General features: G+C 38.3%; 1 protein-coding gene across 1 annotated transcript in view; it reads left to right on the forward strand.

Annotated features, from left to right (window-relative positions):
- Positions 1 to 19,207, forward strand: part of IQCM (IQ motif containing M) — a 268,148-nt gene that overhangs the window by 47,854 nt on the left and 201,087 nt on the right. The window contains exons 3-4 of the mRNA XM_045078405.1: positions 5,246 to 5,472; positions 16,022 to 16,107. Of these exons, the coding sequence (XP_044934340.1) occupies positions 16,071 to 16,107 (37 nt within the window). The 5' untranslated portion in view covers positions 5,246 to 5,472; positions 16,022 to 16,070. The remainder of the gene's footprint in view (positions 1 to 5,245; positions 5,473 to 16,021; positions 16,108 to 19,207) is intronic.

A 19,207-nucleotide genomic window follows, 5' to 3' on the forward strand; every position in this document is an offset into this window, starting at 1 on the left:
AGTTATTCAGGAGTACACTTTTAAAAACTATCTTTACTATTGATTTGTAACAATTGTATTATCCAGATTTTTAACATTTATTGGTACATTTCATGTGATTTAGTATAAGAAAAAATTTTTAAATGCTTAAATATACTTGAAAAATGTCTATTTTTTATTTGTGGAGGATTATAAAAATATATATTACATCAAGCATCTAATGTTAAATATACGTTCTTAGTTTTTTGTATGTACTTGATCCATGTTTCTAATAGTGGTATGTTAAAATCTCCCTGTCCAATTGTTTTAACATTTTTTCCTTGTAGTTCTATTGATTGAAAGTTTGGAGCTATTTTGTTAGGTTTAAATAAATTCATGATCATCCTAGCTTCTTGAACCACTGTTTCCTTAACCATGACTTAGTGTACCTCTTCATTCCTATTAATAATTTTGACCTAATATCTGTTTTTGCTTGGTGGTGCTAGAATGACAACGGCTTTTTATTATTATTATTATTATTTGTGGGTAAATATTTTTTCATAAATTTCCAGTCTTTATGTGTTCTTTGGTTTTAAGTCAGTCTTTTATAACCAACACTTTAGTTGAATTTTATTTTTATTACCTTATTCTGTAATCTTTTTCTGTTAAGAGATGGTTATAATCTGTATTTATGGCACTTACTAAGAATTTATATTTATTTTACCATCTTATTTTATGTTTCCATTTAACTTCCATTTTTTCCTTTGTTTTTTTCTTCTTCTCTTGCCTTCTTTTGGCTTGATGGATTTTTCAGTAATTATTATAAGATTCCTGTGATAGTTCAGAGCTATGCATTTGTATAGCCATTCTATTAGAAATTATCCTTGACATGTTAGTGGAAATATTTGTCTGTAATTTTTTCCTAAAACATTATTCAGTGTGTTTATTCTCTTCCTTTTTTTAAAAAAATTTTTTATTCATTTATTTGACAGACAGAGATCACAATAGGCAGAGAGGCAGGCAGAGAGAGAGGAGGAAGCAGGCTCCCCGCTGAGCAGAGAGTCTGATGAGGAAGCTCCATCCCAGGACCCTGGGATCATGACCTGAGCCAAAGGCAGAGGCTTTAACCTACTGAGCCACCCAGGCAACCCTCTTTATTCTCTTCTTAAGCAGGACAAAGGCCCTGAAATTTTAAGCCTTTGAAAACTGTTCCCTTCTGATCTTCCCTACTCTCTTCTTGGTTATTATATTTAAAATTTTAGTTCCACATAAAAAAAAATCCATATTAACTACTCAGAAGTTTTTGTAGGTAATAGTTATTTAAATTTATAAACATTATTAAATGCATTTTATTCATTGCTTTTGGGCTCACTTTCTTCTTCCTATAGTATGTCCATTAACCACTCCTTTTTGGGGTGTGTGTGTGAAAATTTCTTAGACTTAGTATTTTTGAAAGTCCTTATTTTGTTCTCACTTTTATATGATAGTTTAGATTGATTCTGAATTTTATGTTTCTTGTTATTTTTCCTCCGATGTTCTAAGATACTGTCTTCTGTCAATTACCATTGCCGATGAGAAGTTTTGCCAAAGTTGTCATCCTTTTCTATATAGCCTATTTTTTCTCTGTGAGAATTTATGGGTTTTTTATTCATTTATTCATTATCCTTCAACTATTTATTGATTGACAGTGAGTGCTCTAGGCACTGGGTATTCATCAGTATACAAACTAGTAAAAAATCCCTGCACTCATAGATCTTACAGTATAACCAGTCAATATATTAGCTAAGGTAAAGCCAGCCACTGTAATAAATTAAACCCCTGATTATCACTGGCTTAATGCTGTGAGATTTTATTTTTTATTTTTCACACTGTCTTTTATGGATGTTCCTACTTAGGGATCTCCCAAGGTACAGGCTTCTACTTTGAGACTCTGTCATCTTTAACAATTAGTTCTGATGCTGTCCTGCGGTCACCAATGTTCTAGCAGCCAGGGAGGGAAAAGAGCATGGAGGATCGTATGGGAGGTTTTTAAGGACTAGGCCTGGAGGTGGCACTCACCACTTTGGCCCATATTCTCATGGTTAGGATGCAGTCACTTGTTCACATTTAACTTCAAGGGTGCCTGGTAAAAGTAGTTCAGCTGTGGGCCTAGGAGGAAGAGAAAACACATTTGGAAATCAGCTAGCAGTTTCTGCCATATTATAAGGAAAACACGTGGTTTGCTAGATAGTATTAGTGCTAAGGAGGAAGTAAATCAAGCAGCAGGCTAGGGAGTGTTGTGGGAGTGGGATCCCAATTGTATGTAGGTGGGTGGTGAAATCCTTACTTAGAGGGTACATTTGAGTATACACCTACAAGAAGTGAGGGAGTGGTACCATGTGGAGATCTGAGGGAAGAATATTTCAGGCATAGCAAATAGCAAATGCAAATGTTTTGAGGTTGGGGGCAAGCCTGGCCTGGCTAGAGCAACCAGGAAAGCAGTGTAGCCCCAGGAGAGTGAACAAAGGGCTGGGGTAAAAATTAGGTCAGTGACATAAGTGATACTGTAGGGCTGTATGAGCCATCAGTGGGTTTGAATGGATGGCATGATCTGACTTAGGTTTTAGTGGGATAGCTCTGGTTGCTAGGTTGAGAATCGCTTGAAGGATAGGGGTAGGAAGCAGAATGAGACCAGTTAGAGGTTACTTTAATAATCTAGGTGAGAAATGGTGATGGTTTGGACTAGGGTGTTAACAGTGAAGGTGGCATGAAGCTATCAGATTCTGAATATATTTTGGAGGTATTGCTGGCTTAAGATTAGCTAATGGATAGGATGTGGGATGTAAAACAAAACAAACAAACAAACAAAAAAACAGTCAGGAATGGTTGTTTGGCTTTGATAACTGGAAGAATGGAATGACATTTACTGAGGTTGGGAAAATGATCAGAAGATAATTAGGAACTCAGTTTCAACATGTAAAATTGGAGATGCTTTCATGACACTTAGATGGGCATATGAAATAGCCAAGGAGAGAGGGCCAGGCTGAAAATATGTATTTGTGAATCATAAACACAAAGATAGTACTTAAAGCCACAAGGCTGGATGAAATAACAAAGTAAATATATGTGGTGGAAAAGAAAAGAGATTCCAGTTCTAAGCTTTGGGACATTTTGCTATTTTGAGATTAGTAAGATGAAGAGGAGCTAGCAAAAGATATTAAGGAGGAGGTAAAAGAAGGTCTAGGACAGTGGGAGGTCCTAGGACCCAAATGCAGACAATATCTCAAGAATGAGTCAGTGATAGGATGCCTCAGTGGCTCAGTTGGTTAAGTATCTGCCTTTGGCTCAGATCATGAACCCGGGGTCCTGGGATCAAGCCCTGCATCCAGTTTCCTGCTGGGCCGGAAGTCTGCTTCTCCCTCTGCCTTCCGATCCCCCCGCTTATACTCTCTCTAGCTGTCAAATACATAAATAAAATCTTAAAAACAAAGCAAAACGAGTCAGTGATGAAATGTATAAAATGCAGTTAATAGATGAACCAAGATAAGGACTAGGAATCAGCAATTGGATTTAACAGCATGAAGGTCATTAGTGACATTGATAGAAGGAATGGCAGGTTGTGTTTTCCAGGAGACAGACTCGGAGGTGGAGATAATAAGCAAGAGGTTTGTTAGGAAGTGCTTTTGGAATTGCCATCTGTGGAAGGGGAGGGAGGGAAGCAGGAATTTGGGAAATCGGTCTGTGATGCCTTCTAGAGAAGGTTGCAACAAATCCCATGGGGAGCTCTAACATTGCGGTGGGGTGAGGTGTCTGGATCTGCACAAACCTCTTATTGACTTGTCATTGAAAGTGGGCTGTCCTGGAAAGGGGCCTCGTTTCAGACAAGGTGATACCTTAGCCAGTGCAAGCTGAGGAAGGGTCCTAGTTGAGAGCTCTCTCCTGGAGCTTTTCCAACAGCTAGGGAGTAAGTTCTTTGTGAGGCTTTGGTTGGCACATCACAGAGTCCATTAGAAGCATGGGAGGGCAAAAGCCTGATGAGAGTGGGTTCAAAAAAAGAATGGGAAGACAGAAGTCAGAGACAATGAGCACAGATGAGTCTTTCCTCTTCATTCCTGATGCTTGCTAGGATGTGTCTAGATGTGGATTTATTTTTATTTTTCTCGCTTGGCATCCAGAGTGTAGTTTCAATCTCAAGATTCATATCATTTTTCAATACTGGCACTTCAAACATTGATTTTTATCCATTTCTTTCTTTCTTTTTTTCTTTTTTTTTTCCCCCTGGAACTTCTTTTATACACATGTTGGGATCTTTCAATCTATGTTCTATATGTTTTGTTACTTCATCTTTTTATTTATATTTCTTTTTGTTATCTTCTGGGAACTTCCTCAATATTATCTTCTAAGTCACTGATTCCCTTATACTATATCTAGTCTAGATTTTATTCTATATGCTGACCTTATAAAATTTTTCAAAGAATATATTTTATTCCAAGGGATCTGATTTTTTGTCTTTATTTCTGACAGCTTTGTTTCATATTTTCTTATATTTTTTAAAAAGAACATTATTTCCTTCTCTCTCTTAACTCCTGGGTCCTTGGTAGAGTCTTTTTTTTTTTTTTTAAGATTTTATTTATTTATTTGAGAGAGAGAAATCACACACATGGGCAGGGGGAAGGGCAGAGGGAGAAGTAGACTCCCGCTGAGCAGGGAGCCAGAATGGTCTCAATCCTAGGACCCTCAGATCATGCCCTGAGCCAAAGACAGATGCTTAACCAACTGAGCTACCCAGATGCCCCTTTTGGTGCAGTCTTAACCTACTTATTTTAAATTCTTTTTCATATTCTTTTATCATTTTCCTTTCCTATGGAATGACTTACTATTCTAGCTGTTGATTTTATTGACTATCTTTCCTAGTGTTAGTTTTGGACATGTGTTCTATAATTTTTAAGTTATTTTATAAAAATTTTCAAGGTTATGTGGAGGAGAAGTTTTCTTATATTTTTATATTTTATTTACTTCTATACCCACCACCTTCTGATTCACAGTATTGTTGCTGACACAATGTTTCCCATTCCAGAACCATGTCTTGTATTGGTTCCTTGGAACTTCTGCCCTTGTAATACTGATGATATTTCAAATCCTGTCTCTGAGCCAGTGGCTGGTTTGGCTAGGTCCTAGTAGTTCTACATGTGTATCTTTTGCGTCCCCAGTTATAGAGCTTTTGACTAGCCCATACTCCGAGCAATGGTTTGGGAGTTTTGTTTTCTGCCTCCTCTTATCTGGTGGCTTTTTTTTTTTTTTTTGGCAGAGCCTGGCCCTGATCCTGTATCCGACATGGGAATTGTGCAGAGATAAGAGTATCCCACTGCAGCTGAACTCCACATAGCCTCTGCCTGCATCCAGGAGTTAGGACAGCACCTTCAGCTTCCATCCCATTACCACTGTGCATTTATTTTCTGTTTCTGGTTCTTTGAAGATCCCTACTTTATTTTTGCCTGTCTCATACCTTAGGGAAAAGCCTTCAACCAGATATTGGTGAGAAAAGATAAGTGTTCTGGCATTTATTGTTCTATGTGTTACTCCTCTTAGAGATCTTTTTTTTCCCTAGTGAGATATAAATGCTAGATATGGTACTGTATGTATCAGCAATGTGGTAATTATAGATGTTTTTTGTCTCTTTTGATGATTCTTCATGTTTCTTTTTGTTGTTGTTGTTGTTTTACAAATGCATACTTTATTGCATTTCCAGAGTCATAGTTTCCTTAAGAGAAAGTTTTTTTAATCGGCAAAACCAAACATTAGAGAACTGGCAATGTTTTAAACAAGAGTCACAGAACTATAATCATTTTCTTAGTTTATTTAGTCCCATGTTACTAATTCTTGTTCAGTTTATTTATTTTTATTTTTTAAAAATATTTTATTTATTTATTTGATAGAGAGAGCCAGCAACAAGCAGGGGAAGTGGCAGGCAGAGGGAGAGGGAGAAGCAGGCCTCCCACTGAGCCAGGGAGCCTGATGCAGGGGCTCCATCCCAAGACCCTGGGACCAACAATCCCAGCTGAAAGAAGATGCCTAACTGACTGAGGGACCCAGGTGCCCCCAGTTTATTTTTTTTTAAAGATTTTATTATTCATTTGAGATAGAGAACAGTGAGGAGGGAGAGGCGGAGGGGGAGGAAGAAGCGGGTTTCCTGCTGAGCAAGGACCCATGAAGGACACCATCCCAGGACCCTGGGATCATGACCTGAGCCAAAGGCAGACATTCAACCAACTAAGCCAGCCAAGCATCCTGGACATATAACATTTTAATAATTACGTGTTAAATGATGGATTCTTCATGTTTCTAAAGTTATCCCATATAACAGATAAAGTATTATACTTCTATCCCTTATCTTCATTTCCTCTTTTTTTTCTTTAAAAAAAAATTTGTTATAGAATCTGCATATATTCGAAGACTCGAGAGTAGAATTAATTAGTAAGCCTTCCCATGCATGCCATGGCCCTGAAATTCCTTCATTTCTGGTCTGATAATGTTGACCAATATGGCCTTGAGACACTCTCCTTCCTTCTTACTGGACTTTTTATTTCTGTGCTAGTCCCACTTTCCACAAATTAACTCTTCGTCCTGTTTCTCAGAAAACTCATTCTGTCTCTTGGCTTTACATATTATCTGTTTCTTAAAGACTTTCAGATCTACATCTCTAACATGGAGAGACAGAAGTAGAAGGGACAGATAGGGAAATGAGGGCTTTCATTGGCCAGGTTTAGGAGCTATGCTGAATGTTTTCATATATTTATTCATTCATTTGATCTTCTAGTAACACTATGAAGCATAAGAATGATTATTATCCATTATCTTACAGATAAAAGAGCTCAAGCTTATAGAATTAAGTAAGTAGCTAACCTCATTTATCTGGGATGGAGGTGGCTGTCAGGACTCAGGACCTTCATTTTTAAAACAGCAGAGTACTTGGCAAACTGGGATGAATTTGTCCGCTGAGGTCCAAGGTCAATGACTAGGAAGTGACAAAGCGCTTGGCTTTAATCCAGGCTTGCTCGAGCCTGAGATCTTTGCTCTTCACCACCATGTTATATTGTCTCCATTAGAACAAGGTAGGAAAAAAAGGGACTGATTCAAAGAGGAGGTAGAAAGTAAAAGAATTCATCAAAGTATACTGTTTCCTGGAAAGAATTTTGTTAGGGTAAATTGTGCTTTAGGAGTCAGAAGTCCCGAATTCTGGTTCCAGTTCATCAACAAACCCAGTGTTAAGTTGTACATCCCCAGACTGCCATGTCCTTTCCAATAAAATGATGAGCTAACAAGAAGGCAACTCCTAAGGTTGTTTCCAGTTTTAAAATAAACTCCAAAACCATTTCATAGCCCATAAGTATTTTTACAAGATAATCGAGAAAGAAGAAATCTGAAAGTAGATGCCAGGATTTACAGTATTTCAGGATTTTGCTCAAATTTCTAGGGTAACATCTCTGATATCAACTAGTATTTCTGAGCACAGCCAATTTCCATTTAAAGAGTTTAACAGTTTTGGCCTTTAATCTATTTTATTTAATTTGTGGTAATTAGCTTTATGGTGTTTTCATTGTTGTCTTTAACTGTTTATATAATGTCCCAAACATCTCAGCAGGAGCTGTTTTTTAAATCTGGTTTTCACTCTTTATTGTTATTTATAAAATATTAATGTCTTCTATTTAAGGCATGTGTGATTAATAGCTGAGAGAATGTACTTTTATAACAGCACAGTTTTAATCTGTGAAAATCATAAGAAAACAGAGTCACAACATACCACAATTATTATTGAAGGCATAGCTGCATTTATTGACATGTGAATCTTCCTAAGATGTTTTGAAAGCATTTTTGATACAATAGAGTACTTAAGAAATAAGGCACTCTGACCTTTTTTTTTGTTGTTGTTCCTGGACACATGTTATCATATCTGATATGTTTCCAACTCAAATTTCACCAAAATAAAATTTATAAGATGTAGCTTCCAGTATTTTTAACATTTCATTCAAGAAAAGCCATACTTTCCATATTACCTCCTCCTCCACCCCTTTCTGTCATTGTCCTGAGGTTGAATTGAAAGACTGAATGGGAATTTGAGGCAAGAAAAATGTGGAATAGTGCAGGCCTTTCGGAAACTAGTTTGCATGTGTGCGTGTGTGTTTGTGTGTATGATTACTGCACAATCTGGGCCAAAGCATTTAGCTCCTTTTCTCATTTGGATAATTGGGATCTTTCTAACAAGGTAACTAGGTGCATAAAATTAAACAATTCCATACATCACCCAGTCCTCATCACAACAAGGGCACTCCTTAATCCCCATCCTAGCTGGGAAACGTGGAAAAATTGGTCAAACTTCTCTGAACCTCAGTTTCTCCAGGCAGTGAAATGAAATCAAACTACTTCCTGCAGCTGCTGGAAGCAGTAAATACGATAATGTATGAAGGCACTCCCCCACCCCTTGCCTAAGAAACTCCTATTTCACACTTTAACCATCAATTCACAAAAGCTACTTTTTTGAGAAAGCCTTTACTAATGGCCAGCCCATGGGACTTTGGCCAGCCTCCCCTACCATATTTGGTTGCAGCACCATGAAATTGCCCTGCGTAAATGCACATCATCATTTGTGTTTCTTTGTTGATCATTTATTAAGGTTAGTATGACCCAGTAGATACCATCAACTCCATTAAAAAAAATCAAGTCCATTAGCCACATTGCAAAAAATTATAACACATTACATGGAAAGTTTAGTAGTAGTGAAATTCCTGAGATGATATTAATAACTTTGAAAACTAAGCATATTATAATGATTGAGGATTTCTTGCAGGAATTCAAATCAACTGGTTTTTATGAGGTTCTTTTTTTTTTTTTTTTTTTTTTATGAGGTTCTTATTGCTTGGCTAGCCATGTGCTTCGTCTTATGGAAGACACAAATGAAAGAAAAAAAAAACAACTAGTTCCTTTCCTAGTCAGGCTTAGAGAGGCAGGGCTATTGTTGGGTTTTAGCAAAGCTCTATGCTTTATTTTTCTTTTCAGAAAGAGAAGAGGATAAATAAAACTATCATAACGATGAGAGTAGTGTTTTCAGAGTTTTAGTAGGTTATTTTGAAAAACTAATAATTAAAACTTAAAATTTGGGGCACCTGGGTGTCTCAGTCAGTTAAATGGTTGCCTTCACCTCAGGTCGTGATTTCTTGGTCCTGGCATCAAGCCCTGCCTCGGGCTCCTTGGTCAGTGGGAGTGCTTCTTCCTCTTCTTCTATCCCCACACCCCATTCCCGTGCTCTCTCTTTTCTGAAATAAATAAATAAAGTCTTAAAAAGCCCTTATTTAAATTTATGTGGGGCACCTGGGTGGCTCAGTGGGTTAAGCCTCTGCCTTCGGCTCAGGTCATGGTCTCAGGGTCCTGGGATCGAGCCCCACATCGGGCTCTCTGCTCAGCAGGGAGCCTGCTTCCCCCACTCTCTCTCTGTCTGCCTCTCTGCCTACTTGTGATCTCTGTCTGTCAAATAAATAAAATATATAAAAAAAATTTAAATTGATGTATAACATGTAATCAGAAACATGCACAATTTCTAAGTGTACAGCTCAAGGAACATTCACAAAGTAAACCCACCCATGTAACTACCATCTGATAAATAAACATAACCAGTACCCTAGAGGCTTTCTTTGTGTCCCATCTGACACTATACCCTTTCACCAAAGGTCACCATTATTCTGTTTTCTGTTACCATCACTGTTTTACCTGTTTTCAACTTTATATTCATGGGAGCATACAGTATGTCCTCTTTTATGCTTTCTTTCAAGATTATGTGTGTGACAATCAGTTATGTCTATGTGTACAGCAGTTCATTCTCACTGCTGAGAAACATTCAATTGTATGACTCTGTTGTGATTTATCTATTCTACTGTCTGTGGACAGTTGAGTTGCTCCCAGCTTTCACGTGTTACAGAATAATGCTGCAGTGATCATTCTCTTTCGTGGCTTTCAGTACACAGTGTAAAGTGTTTCTGGTCGTCGTGGGAGGGGTGAGCCATACCTAGATACAGATTTAGGTTTTGAAGACACTGCCAAATAGTTTCCCAAAGATTATCAATTTACACTCCCCACAGGCAGTAAATGAATATTTCAGTAGCTCCATATCCTTGCCAACACTTAGGATTTTGTTAAAGCCATTCATTTGGGGGTGTGGTACTTGTGGTTTTACTTTGTATTTCCTTAATGACTGACGAGTTTAGAGCATCTTTTCTCATGCTGATTTCTTATTTGAAAATCCCCTTTGCTAAGTGTCTATTACAATCATTTGCCTACTTTTATAATAGATTGTCCATTTTTTTCTTTGATTTGTAAAAGTTATTTATTTTGTATGTGTTATTTTTGTGCTTATAATTTTGGAAAGTACCGGGACTAAATGTTGGTATTTCAGTTCCCTCTAGTAGTTGATCTCTTTACTGAGATATGCTCTATCTGACATCGCTGGCTTCCCTTTCCCCTCAAGTTACTCAGGTTAAGCACTATGGAATGATAGTCTTATCTTGCCAATGCAAGATGTTGGTAAGATTTGATTCTCAGTGGCCTTCAGTGTACATGTTCATGTATTGCCAGATCCTGTTTTATATACCTGTATATCAAAACTCAAAGGTGAGATCTCAGAAAGACTCTATAGCTTATTGAATATGGCTCAGAAGGACCAGTTGTACACATTGAAGTCAAATGGGAAAGAATGTTTAGCTAAAAAGTATTTTAAAGTATCATGTGCAATGTCTTCCCAGTTAAGCATCTCCTTTCTCATGACTTCAGAATTGAGATGGAATTAATAGCTTTCTTTTGTGACTTAAAATTTTAACTATTTTACATAAAACTAGGAATATTTGGGATCTCTTCATTAGTGTTAGTGTCCATGCAAGCACACAAGGAAATAGAGCATAGCATCTGTTTTATGAAGTTGAAACTTATATCCAGAAGGCCCTGTGAAGTCATCGACTGGGTATTTCTGATCTGGTAGTGTTGGGGCTGGAGTTGGTGCAGTGACAGCCATACTGGGAGAAGCTCAGAGACCTTCCTCATTCAGAACAGCGAGGCTTTCATCTGTTGTCCTCATTGACTTCTGAGGAAGAATTCCTTTAAACATAGGCTGAAGCTCCTCTTTTAAAAATTGTGTATCTATTTTAAGTCCTTAACTTATAGACAGGAGTTCAGAAAGGAGGTGGAATTCAGTGAGGTTAAGTGGTTTGGCCCAGATCACACACTTTGGCAATGGCAGAATCAGGACTGAAATCCAGCTTTGCTCTCTCCACAGTGCTCTGAGACTCTGATGTTTGTGTCAGCTGGAGCAATATCCTAATGATTCAATTATGTCTTTTTCCTTCCCACTTCCTGGCTCTGAGAAGTGTATTCACCCAAGTTAATTAGAGAATCAGAGGGAGGTTTCCGTGCTGGGAAAGGAGTGTGCTTGCCACTGTTAACACACGTTCCCCAGGATCCCAACTTAGCTGATATTAATGATCATGCATTCATAAAGTATCTTCTTTCCAACTCATTTTATGGCCATCTGACTAATTTGGTTCATAATTTTCTACTGTTGTAAGTTTTTTATTCTATTGTCTGGTATACTTTTTTATCCATTATGGATGCCTAGTATTGGCTCTGTTACATTGGACCTAGTGAGGACTTGTTCCGTTCTGTACTTCTTTCTCTTTTCTCCTTCCTGTTGTTTGGTGCCAGGATATCTGGCAGAGGAACAAGGAGTCTCGACAGAGAGAAGCAAATCTGGGAAATGACCTGAAGGTCCTTGTTGACTTGAAAGAGAAAAAGTGGAGGAGGGTTCACACTTATGAGAAGACAAGTGATAGGACAAAATGTGAGAGGGCAACAGTCATGGCCAAGGGTTGAGAGGTACACTGGGAGGGTTGTAACCAGGGACATGATGGAAAGAGGTCAGTCCTAGGCCACTTTCTTGGATATTCTGCTCCCAAGTACCAAAGAACAGAGAAAAGTGGAGAGGGACAGGGTGGAGATGGGAACTCTTAACCATGCAGTTTTTGAAATTTGGAGCCAGTTAGAATTATATACATTACAAAAGCAATGTAAAAATAGATTTTAGGAAGTAATGGGGCCTTTGAGGTCTTCTTGCCCAATAGTTTTATTTTGCAAATGAAGAAAGTAAAGGCTAAGAAAAGTCAAAGCAAGTCCCTTGGCTCAGTTGCTGGTGGAGCTGTGGGATATTAGTCCTATATTTTTCATTCATATTTACTCAGTTGCAAGAGAGAGAAAAGCCCAAAGAGCTACATTTTATTCTAAATACATTTGGAAGTCATGGAAAGGAAATGATACACTCTGATATACATTTAAGAAGACAACTCCTGCTGTATGGAGAAGGAATTGGAATAGGATAAGAGTGGGAATTAAGATAGCAGTTAGGAGGCTGTATCAGCATTCCAAGAACAAAATTATTGTGGCTGGGAGAGGGAAGTTGAGGAGAAGGAGATATATTTTGAAGTTAAAATTTAGAAGACTAGATGGATTGGATGTGATAAGTAAAATGTAGAAGGAGTCAACGTTTTATGACTTGGGCAACTGGATGGATATAGGTGCAATTTCTAACATGGAGAGATGAGAAGGGAGTAACATGTGATTGAAGGTCAGCCTGCTCTTATGCACCCTCTATCAACTATTGAAACTGCCTGTTTAGATCCTTGGATCATGACATGTTTCCTCAAGTCCTGCTGAATGCCATAGGGCAGTTTTTTGGCACCAGGATCCTTAATTATACAGGGTGCCATGACAAAGTCTTATCAGTCATCTGCTTTGGAAGGACAAGCTAAGGAGATAAAGAAGGGAAATACCATTTCCACTTTTTTTTTTTAAAGATTTTATTTATTTATTTGACAGAGAGAGATCACAGGTAGGCAGAGAGGCAGGCAGAGAGAGAGGAAGGGAAGCAGGTTCCCTGCTGAGCAGAGAGTCTGATGTGGGACTCCATCCCAGGACCCTGAGATCATGACCTGAGCCGAAGGCAGCAGCTTAACCTACTCAGCCACCCAGGCGCCCCCATTTCCACTTTTGTTTGCTTTTTATCCACATGGGAGTAGAATTAGAAACCCTTAGCCTTCCTATAACCCGATAGGGAGGCTTGAGTTGCACTAACTGGAGGAGAAGGGGAGGAAGGATATTTTCACAGATATGTCTGAAAAGACCTGAGAAGGTAGGCCATCCCTGTCCAGCATGCTGTTGCCATAATTACTCATTCCACAAAGTTTTGAAATCCTTCTTAACGCCAGGTCCTCTTAAAGGTACTGGGACTACAGCAGGGAAGAAAACAAAGTCCTTTCTTATGGAAGTCACATTCCAGAACACTGCTTATGTCAGTGCCTGCTTCAAAATATTTCAGTGGTTTGTTGCCCATTTCAGCAACCTAGAGTCCAGCCCTGTGCTTAAGTCAGAGCTACTGTTTGCTGTCCCCCAAACCATGTACATTCTGTTCTCACCTTGCATTTGCTTCTCTTTTCCTCTTAAATCAGCCAATCTGACCAACTAAGGACTGATATTCAGTACCACACAGGTGTGCTGGCCAGCATCCAATTCTAACTAGTTGATGCCTATACTGAACCAGTTAATCAAAATGGTGCTGTTATCCCTACACCTAACCTTCCATTTCACTCAGTCTCCCTTAACACTTTTCTTTGGTCACTTTCTCAGTCGCCAAGGATCCCATCTTCATTTGAACTCATGGCACTCATGGGTTTATATACTTACTTACAAAACTCGTGAATTTTTCCCCTTAATTTAAATGATCTCTACACCCAGTGTGAGGCTCAAACTCATGATCCCAAGGTCAAGAGTTGGATGCTCTACCAACTGAGCCAGCCCTAGTTCACAGACTTTTTTTTATGACATCTGGTATATAGTTGTTTGCATTTTATTTAAAATTTTGACTTACGTGTTTGCCTTTTCTTCCAAAATAGATAGTATACCCCTTGTACAACCCAGATACTAGATTTGTATTAATTAATTGACCAACATATCAGGAGGGACTCGGCATTTCCTAACTGTCTGCCGGGGATGTAAAGCAGTGAGGGACCCCATCTGCCGATATTCCTTGTCAGTGTGCTGCCTATCTTTGATTCCACCCTCTAGGGCTTCTTCCATCCCCAGCTCCTATCTTAGCATCCCCTATCACCTTGGGTTTGTGGGGGCATCACCATGCCAGCACCCGTTAGGATGCTTGGCTAGGTTTGTGCATTAAAAGGGCTGTGGGATATCTCGCTTGCCAGCCAATTTAATGCAGGCTGACACTCCTGGCAACCTGAATTAAGGTGGAGGAGCCAAATACCCCAGAGAAGAGTCCATTCCTATGGCGATTAGAACAAGAAACAGAGCAGAAAACACCTTTATTTTCTTCTTATATTTAAATGAAAAGAAGACAGTAATTAAGCCAGACCAGAAGAGGAATTCTGATTGTTAATTGCTAAGGGAGGTGCAGTATTTTAATCTGTCCCGGTTCATTTGTAGAACCAGGCAGATGAGGTATGTGGTCTGTGCTCTTGCTATGGTATAATGCTGACAGTTTGAGAATTAACTGTTTTTGGATGTTCCAGATTTGTTATTTTAAAACTGTAATTCTAATGTGTTCCCCCCTCTGGGTAGATGCTGAGGAAAAGTGTTAGAGCCTTTTATCTAAGAATATGTGGCTTTAGAGTCATGACTTCCATAGACCCATGATGGTTTATGGGTTTTATTTTTAAAGATTTTATTTATTTTTTGAGAGAGAGAGAACACGAGGGGGGGAAGTCAGAGGGAGAAGCAGGTTCCCTGCTGTGCGGGGAGCCCGATGTGGGGCTTGATCCCAGGACTCTGGGGTCATGACCTGAACCGAAAGCAGATGTTTAATGACTGAGCTACCCAGGTACTCTGTGGCTTGTGAATTTACTTATAATCTCCAAATTATTTAACACGGCTTTCACCTTTTACCTAGAGTTTTAGAACAAAAGACTCCATGGGACTCTATAAGACATTTAATTTTGCTATTTCTAATTATAAAGCAATGTGAGCACATAGTAGTACTCAGTTACTGGTGTAACTGATTCCTTGTCTGTAGGGGCAACATTTGATGCATTTTGGATAATCCTTTGGAAGTAATGGTAATTTCAAATGTAAGAGGAAGGGCTCAGCTCAAAAAACACATGAATCAGCTCTTTATTGAGCACTGCCAGAATGGGATGCACTGAACTGGAAACTATGAAGGTCAAGGCAAAAGGCAGGGGTTTGCTCTTCCAGCTAACCATACCTGGAGCCCCTGGTATGAAGTATAATTTGGTTTTCAAGGCCTCGGAGTTTAGTTGGGAATATAGGACTTCTATTTATATCTATCACTCTGTTTTTGTTGTTTTTTTTTTGTTTTTTGTTTTTTTGTTTTTGGTTCCTTACACAGAAGTATGTAAGTTTCAAGTGAGAGACATGGACAACATGACTACTGTATTTACAAGAACAGACCCCTAGAGGCAGGGGTGATCATGGAGGAGGTAGGATTTGAACCTATGCTGTAAGGATGGGTAGGACATATATTTTTAAAAAAATATGTGAGAACAGGGCATTCTGGGTAGAAGGCTAACTTCAACCTAAGCTCAAGTGCATAAGCCCAAGGAAAGGATGTGTAAGGTATATGGAAAATAGTGAGAAATCAGAGGGGCCTGCATAGGCCCTGGGTCTAAAGACAGGGATTGGAGTTCTGTTTGTGCCACAAAATAGCAGCTTACGTTGACAAGCTGTTTCACATCTCTAAGCTCCAGTTCCACATCTTTCAAAAGTCAGACAATAGTTCCTGTCAGGTTGTTCTGAACCAGTAAGGTAATATGTATTGAAGCAACTTGGTAAACCGTAGAGCTCCACTCAATGCTAGCTGTTGTTATCACTGTCTTTTGGAGGGGAAGGCATGGAAGATTTTAGAGCAGAGGAGTGATGTATAACAAGTGTTAATAACTCATCCAATTTTTTTTTATGAGTGGATGAAAGAAATAGCTAAAAACAAGTATTTATTATCAACAATATTTACTGTAATTGTGTTTAGGGACTTGGAGCCCAGCTTTCAAAAAGAAGGATCACCCTAATTGCCCATCATGGTTGCTACAGAGGCTATGCCTGATGAAGCAGAATGTGAGTACCACACTTCCGAAACAACTCAGTGCATAGTGCAAGGCTCTAACAGCATTGAGGAAACTTTTAGTTATTAATCCTTGGAGCACTAAAGTTATTGGTGTACCTTGTAAGAGTTCATCTCATTCCCTTTATTTAAATATAACCAACTTTTGAGAGATCTATAGCAACTTTTAATTTAGTGTGCTGTCCAATATGGTGTCTACTAGCCACATATGGCGATTCAGTGCTTAAAGTGGGACCAGAAACCAAGGATCTGAATATTTAATTCTAACTCACTTTAATTTCAATACAAAAAGGTGGTAATTCAGTCATTGGAAAATGTTTAACCATGTTTGGGACATGTGAATATATTTTTGCAAGTTAGTACTTCATAAAATCTAAATACAGATCAAGTATTTTTTATTAAAAGCCAGTACCTGAATTGAGAGGTATGCAAGTGCAAAATACATACGAGATTTTGAAGACAGAACAAAAAAGAATGTAAAGCATCTCATTAATTTTTAATGTTGATTAATGTTGAAATGATAATATTTGGATATAGTTTAAATAAAATCTATAACAATTACTGTATATTATTAGAATTAATTTCATCTCTTTTCACTTTTAAAAATGTGACTACTAGAAAATTTTAAATTAAATATGTGCCTTGCATTGTATTTCTTTTAGAGCTGATCTAGGCTTGGCAACTCTTCAGGTAATCTTAAATTTAGGCTTAGATAGCCTGATTGAGAAACATGGAGTGCTGAATAGAGGGTTGGGATTACCAAGATTTTCTGGTTAAGCAATTTCCTCTTGGCTCTTGGTACAAGCTCGTGGGCTTCTGTTCTAGGCTACAAATAGAGTGCCATGTGGATTACTGTAATTCTCTACTTGGATAATACAGCACATTTTTAGATGGAAAGGGCAGAAAGGAAAAATGTTATCTAGTTCCAGTTTGCCTTTGGGTCATGCCCATAATTACTTAAATTTTATTTGAAGGCTTGATCCTGAGAGCTGGGAATTCACCTGTATCTCCTTAACACTGTATCCCACTCCTAGAGACACTAACATAGAGTTTTTTGTTTGTTTGTTTGTTTTAGAGGGGAGGTGCACTGTAAAATCTCCCTGAGGTAGGTAGGCAACCTATTAATCACTTATTACTACAAAGACAGTAAGCCACTTTGCTAAAGAAGGAATAAAGAAAGTGGGGGAGTGAGGAAAAGTGTGTAAGAGACAACAGAATGCTGTTCCATGGGAAGTGAAGTGTTGGGTCTTAATGCAGAATGTGTTGTAGAAATGATTGTCGAATGTAGGTTTTAGGAGATGATAGTCATATGCCACTTGGAATTTGGGTTTCACATTTTGGGTCTTTGAACTTTTTTTGAAAATAAATTAGACAAATTATATTTTCCTCCCTTATATATAATGAAGTTGAATATAAACTTTTTTTTTTTTTTTGAGGTTCTTCCTCGAAGGGTTTCCTTTCCATTTCCTAGTTTCCACAATTCTTTGCCCTGGAATGAATTAAGCCATCTTTGTTCCAGCTTCCCTCTCTTGCTCCTTGCCCCTAAGCATCTGTCCTCTCCTAACCTAACCCTGCCCTTCCTCTGAACCTGCTTTGAGAAGGAGATCTTTCAGCACACACAGTAATAGTCAATCCTTTGTTAGTTTGTTTTTTACTTATTTGCTGTGTGTTTTTTATTTTTAGCCAAGGAATATTTCCTACAAAATGAAAACTTAGGAAGAGCTCAAATATGCAAAACAGATAAGGTCTGAGCTGTTCTGACTGGAAGAAGGAAGAGCCCTGAAGGCACATGAAATTGATGAAGCACAATTTTAAAATCACTGCCTTAGTCTGGATTTGATTCACTGTTTTATTTCTCTTGGGATACTTCTGTTTTAAACCTTGTCTCTAATAATACAATGCAAAGTCTTATATCTTAAAAGGGGAATTCATATATTCGTGAGCTGGCAGTAGGGGCTGTTGGTGACTTATGCTGGCCTCTGTCACAGTGTATGGATCATATTGAATGTCATGGCATTTATTGACTTTTTTTTTTCTGGCATTAGGCTCTGAGTACCTGGAAGTTGGGCATACCTAATATCCTATGTATTTCAGCACATTTAGCACTAGGTTAGCACCAAATTAAGCACATTTAGCATCTGGGACTTAGTAGTTGCTTAAGGAACATATGCTAAACTAAATCTCATTGAATTTGAGGTATGGCTTTTCTAACATCTGTGAAATCAAACATACAGCCACTTGCTTTGACTATATAGGCAAGGAAGTCCTTAGCCATGTAGCCATATATCTTTGTTCAGGATATATCCTTAGTAAATTTTTGTGAAGTCTCTGGAGAATGCAACCAGTTTGTAGGAAGTTTAGAAAGCCTCTTAGTAAGGCCAGTTTATTTTTGATATGGTTAAAAAAAACACATGGTTAGGGAGTCAAGATGGCGGAGAAGTAGCAAGCTGAGACTGCTTCAGCTAGCCGGAGATCAGCTAGATAGCTTATCTAAAGATTGCAAACACCTGAAAATCCATCGGCAGATCGAAGAGAAGAAGAACAGCAATTCTGGAAACAGAAAAACAACCACTTTCTGAAAGCATATTTTCCTGGGGTTGTTGCCACCCTTTAGTATTTTACTTGCCCCTTCATTTACTCTTATCTGGACAAAATGACAAGACGTAAAAATTCAACACAAAAAAAAGAACAAGAGGCAGTACCGAAGGCTAGGGACCTAATCAATACAGACATCGGTAATATGTCAGATCTAGAGTTCAGAATGACAATTCTCAAGGTTCTAGCCGGGCTCGAAAAAGGCATGGAAGATATTAGAGAAACCCTCTCGAGAGATATAAAAGCCCTTTCTGGAGAAATAAAAGAACTAAAATCTAACCAAGTTGAAATCAAAAAAGCTATTAATGAGGTGCAATCAAAAATGGAGGCTCTAACTGCTAGGATAAATGAGGCAGAAGAAAGAATTAGTGATATAGAAGACCAAATGACAGAGAATAAAGAAGCTGAGCAAAAGAGGGACAAACAGCTACTGGACCACGAGGGGAGAATTCGAGAGATAAGTGACACCATAAGACGAAACAACATTAGAATAATTGG

This window comes from Mustela putorius, unplaced genomic scaffold (assembly GCF_011764305.1).
Source record: "Mustela putorius furo isolate JIRA1106 unplaced genomic scaffold, ASM1176430v1.1 tig00000242_pilon_pilon_pilon, whole genome shotgun sequence".
NCBI classification, from domain to species: Eukaryota; Metazoa; Chordata; class Mammalia; order Carnivora; family Mustelidae; genus Mustela; species Mustela putorius.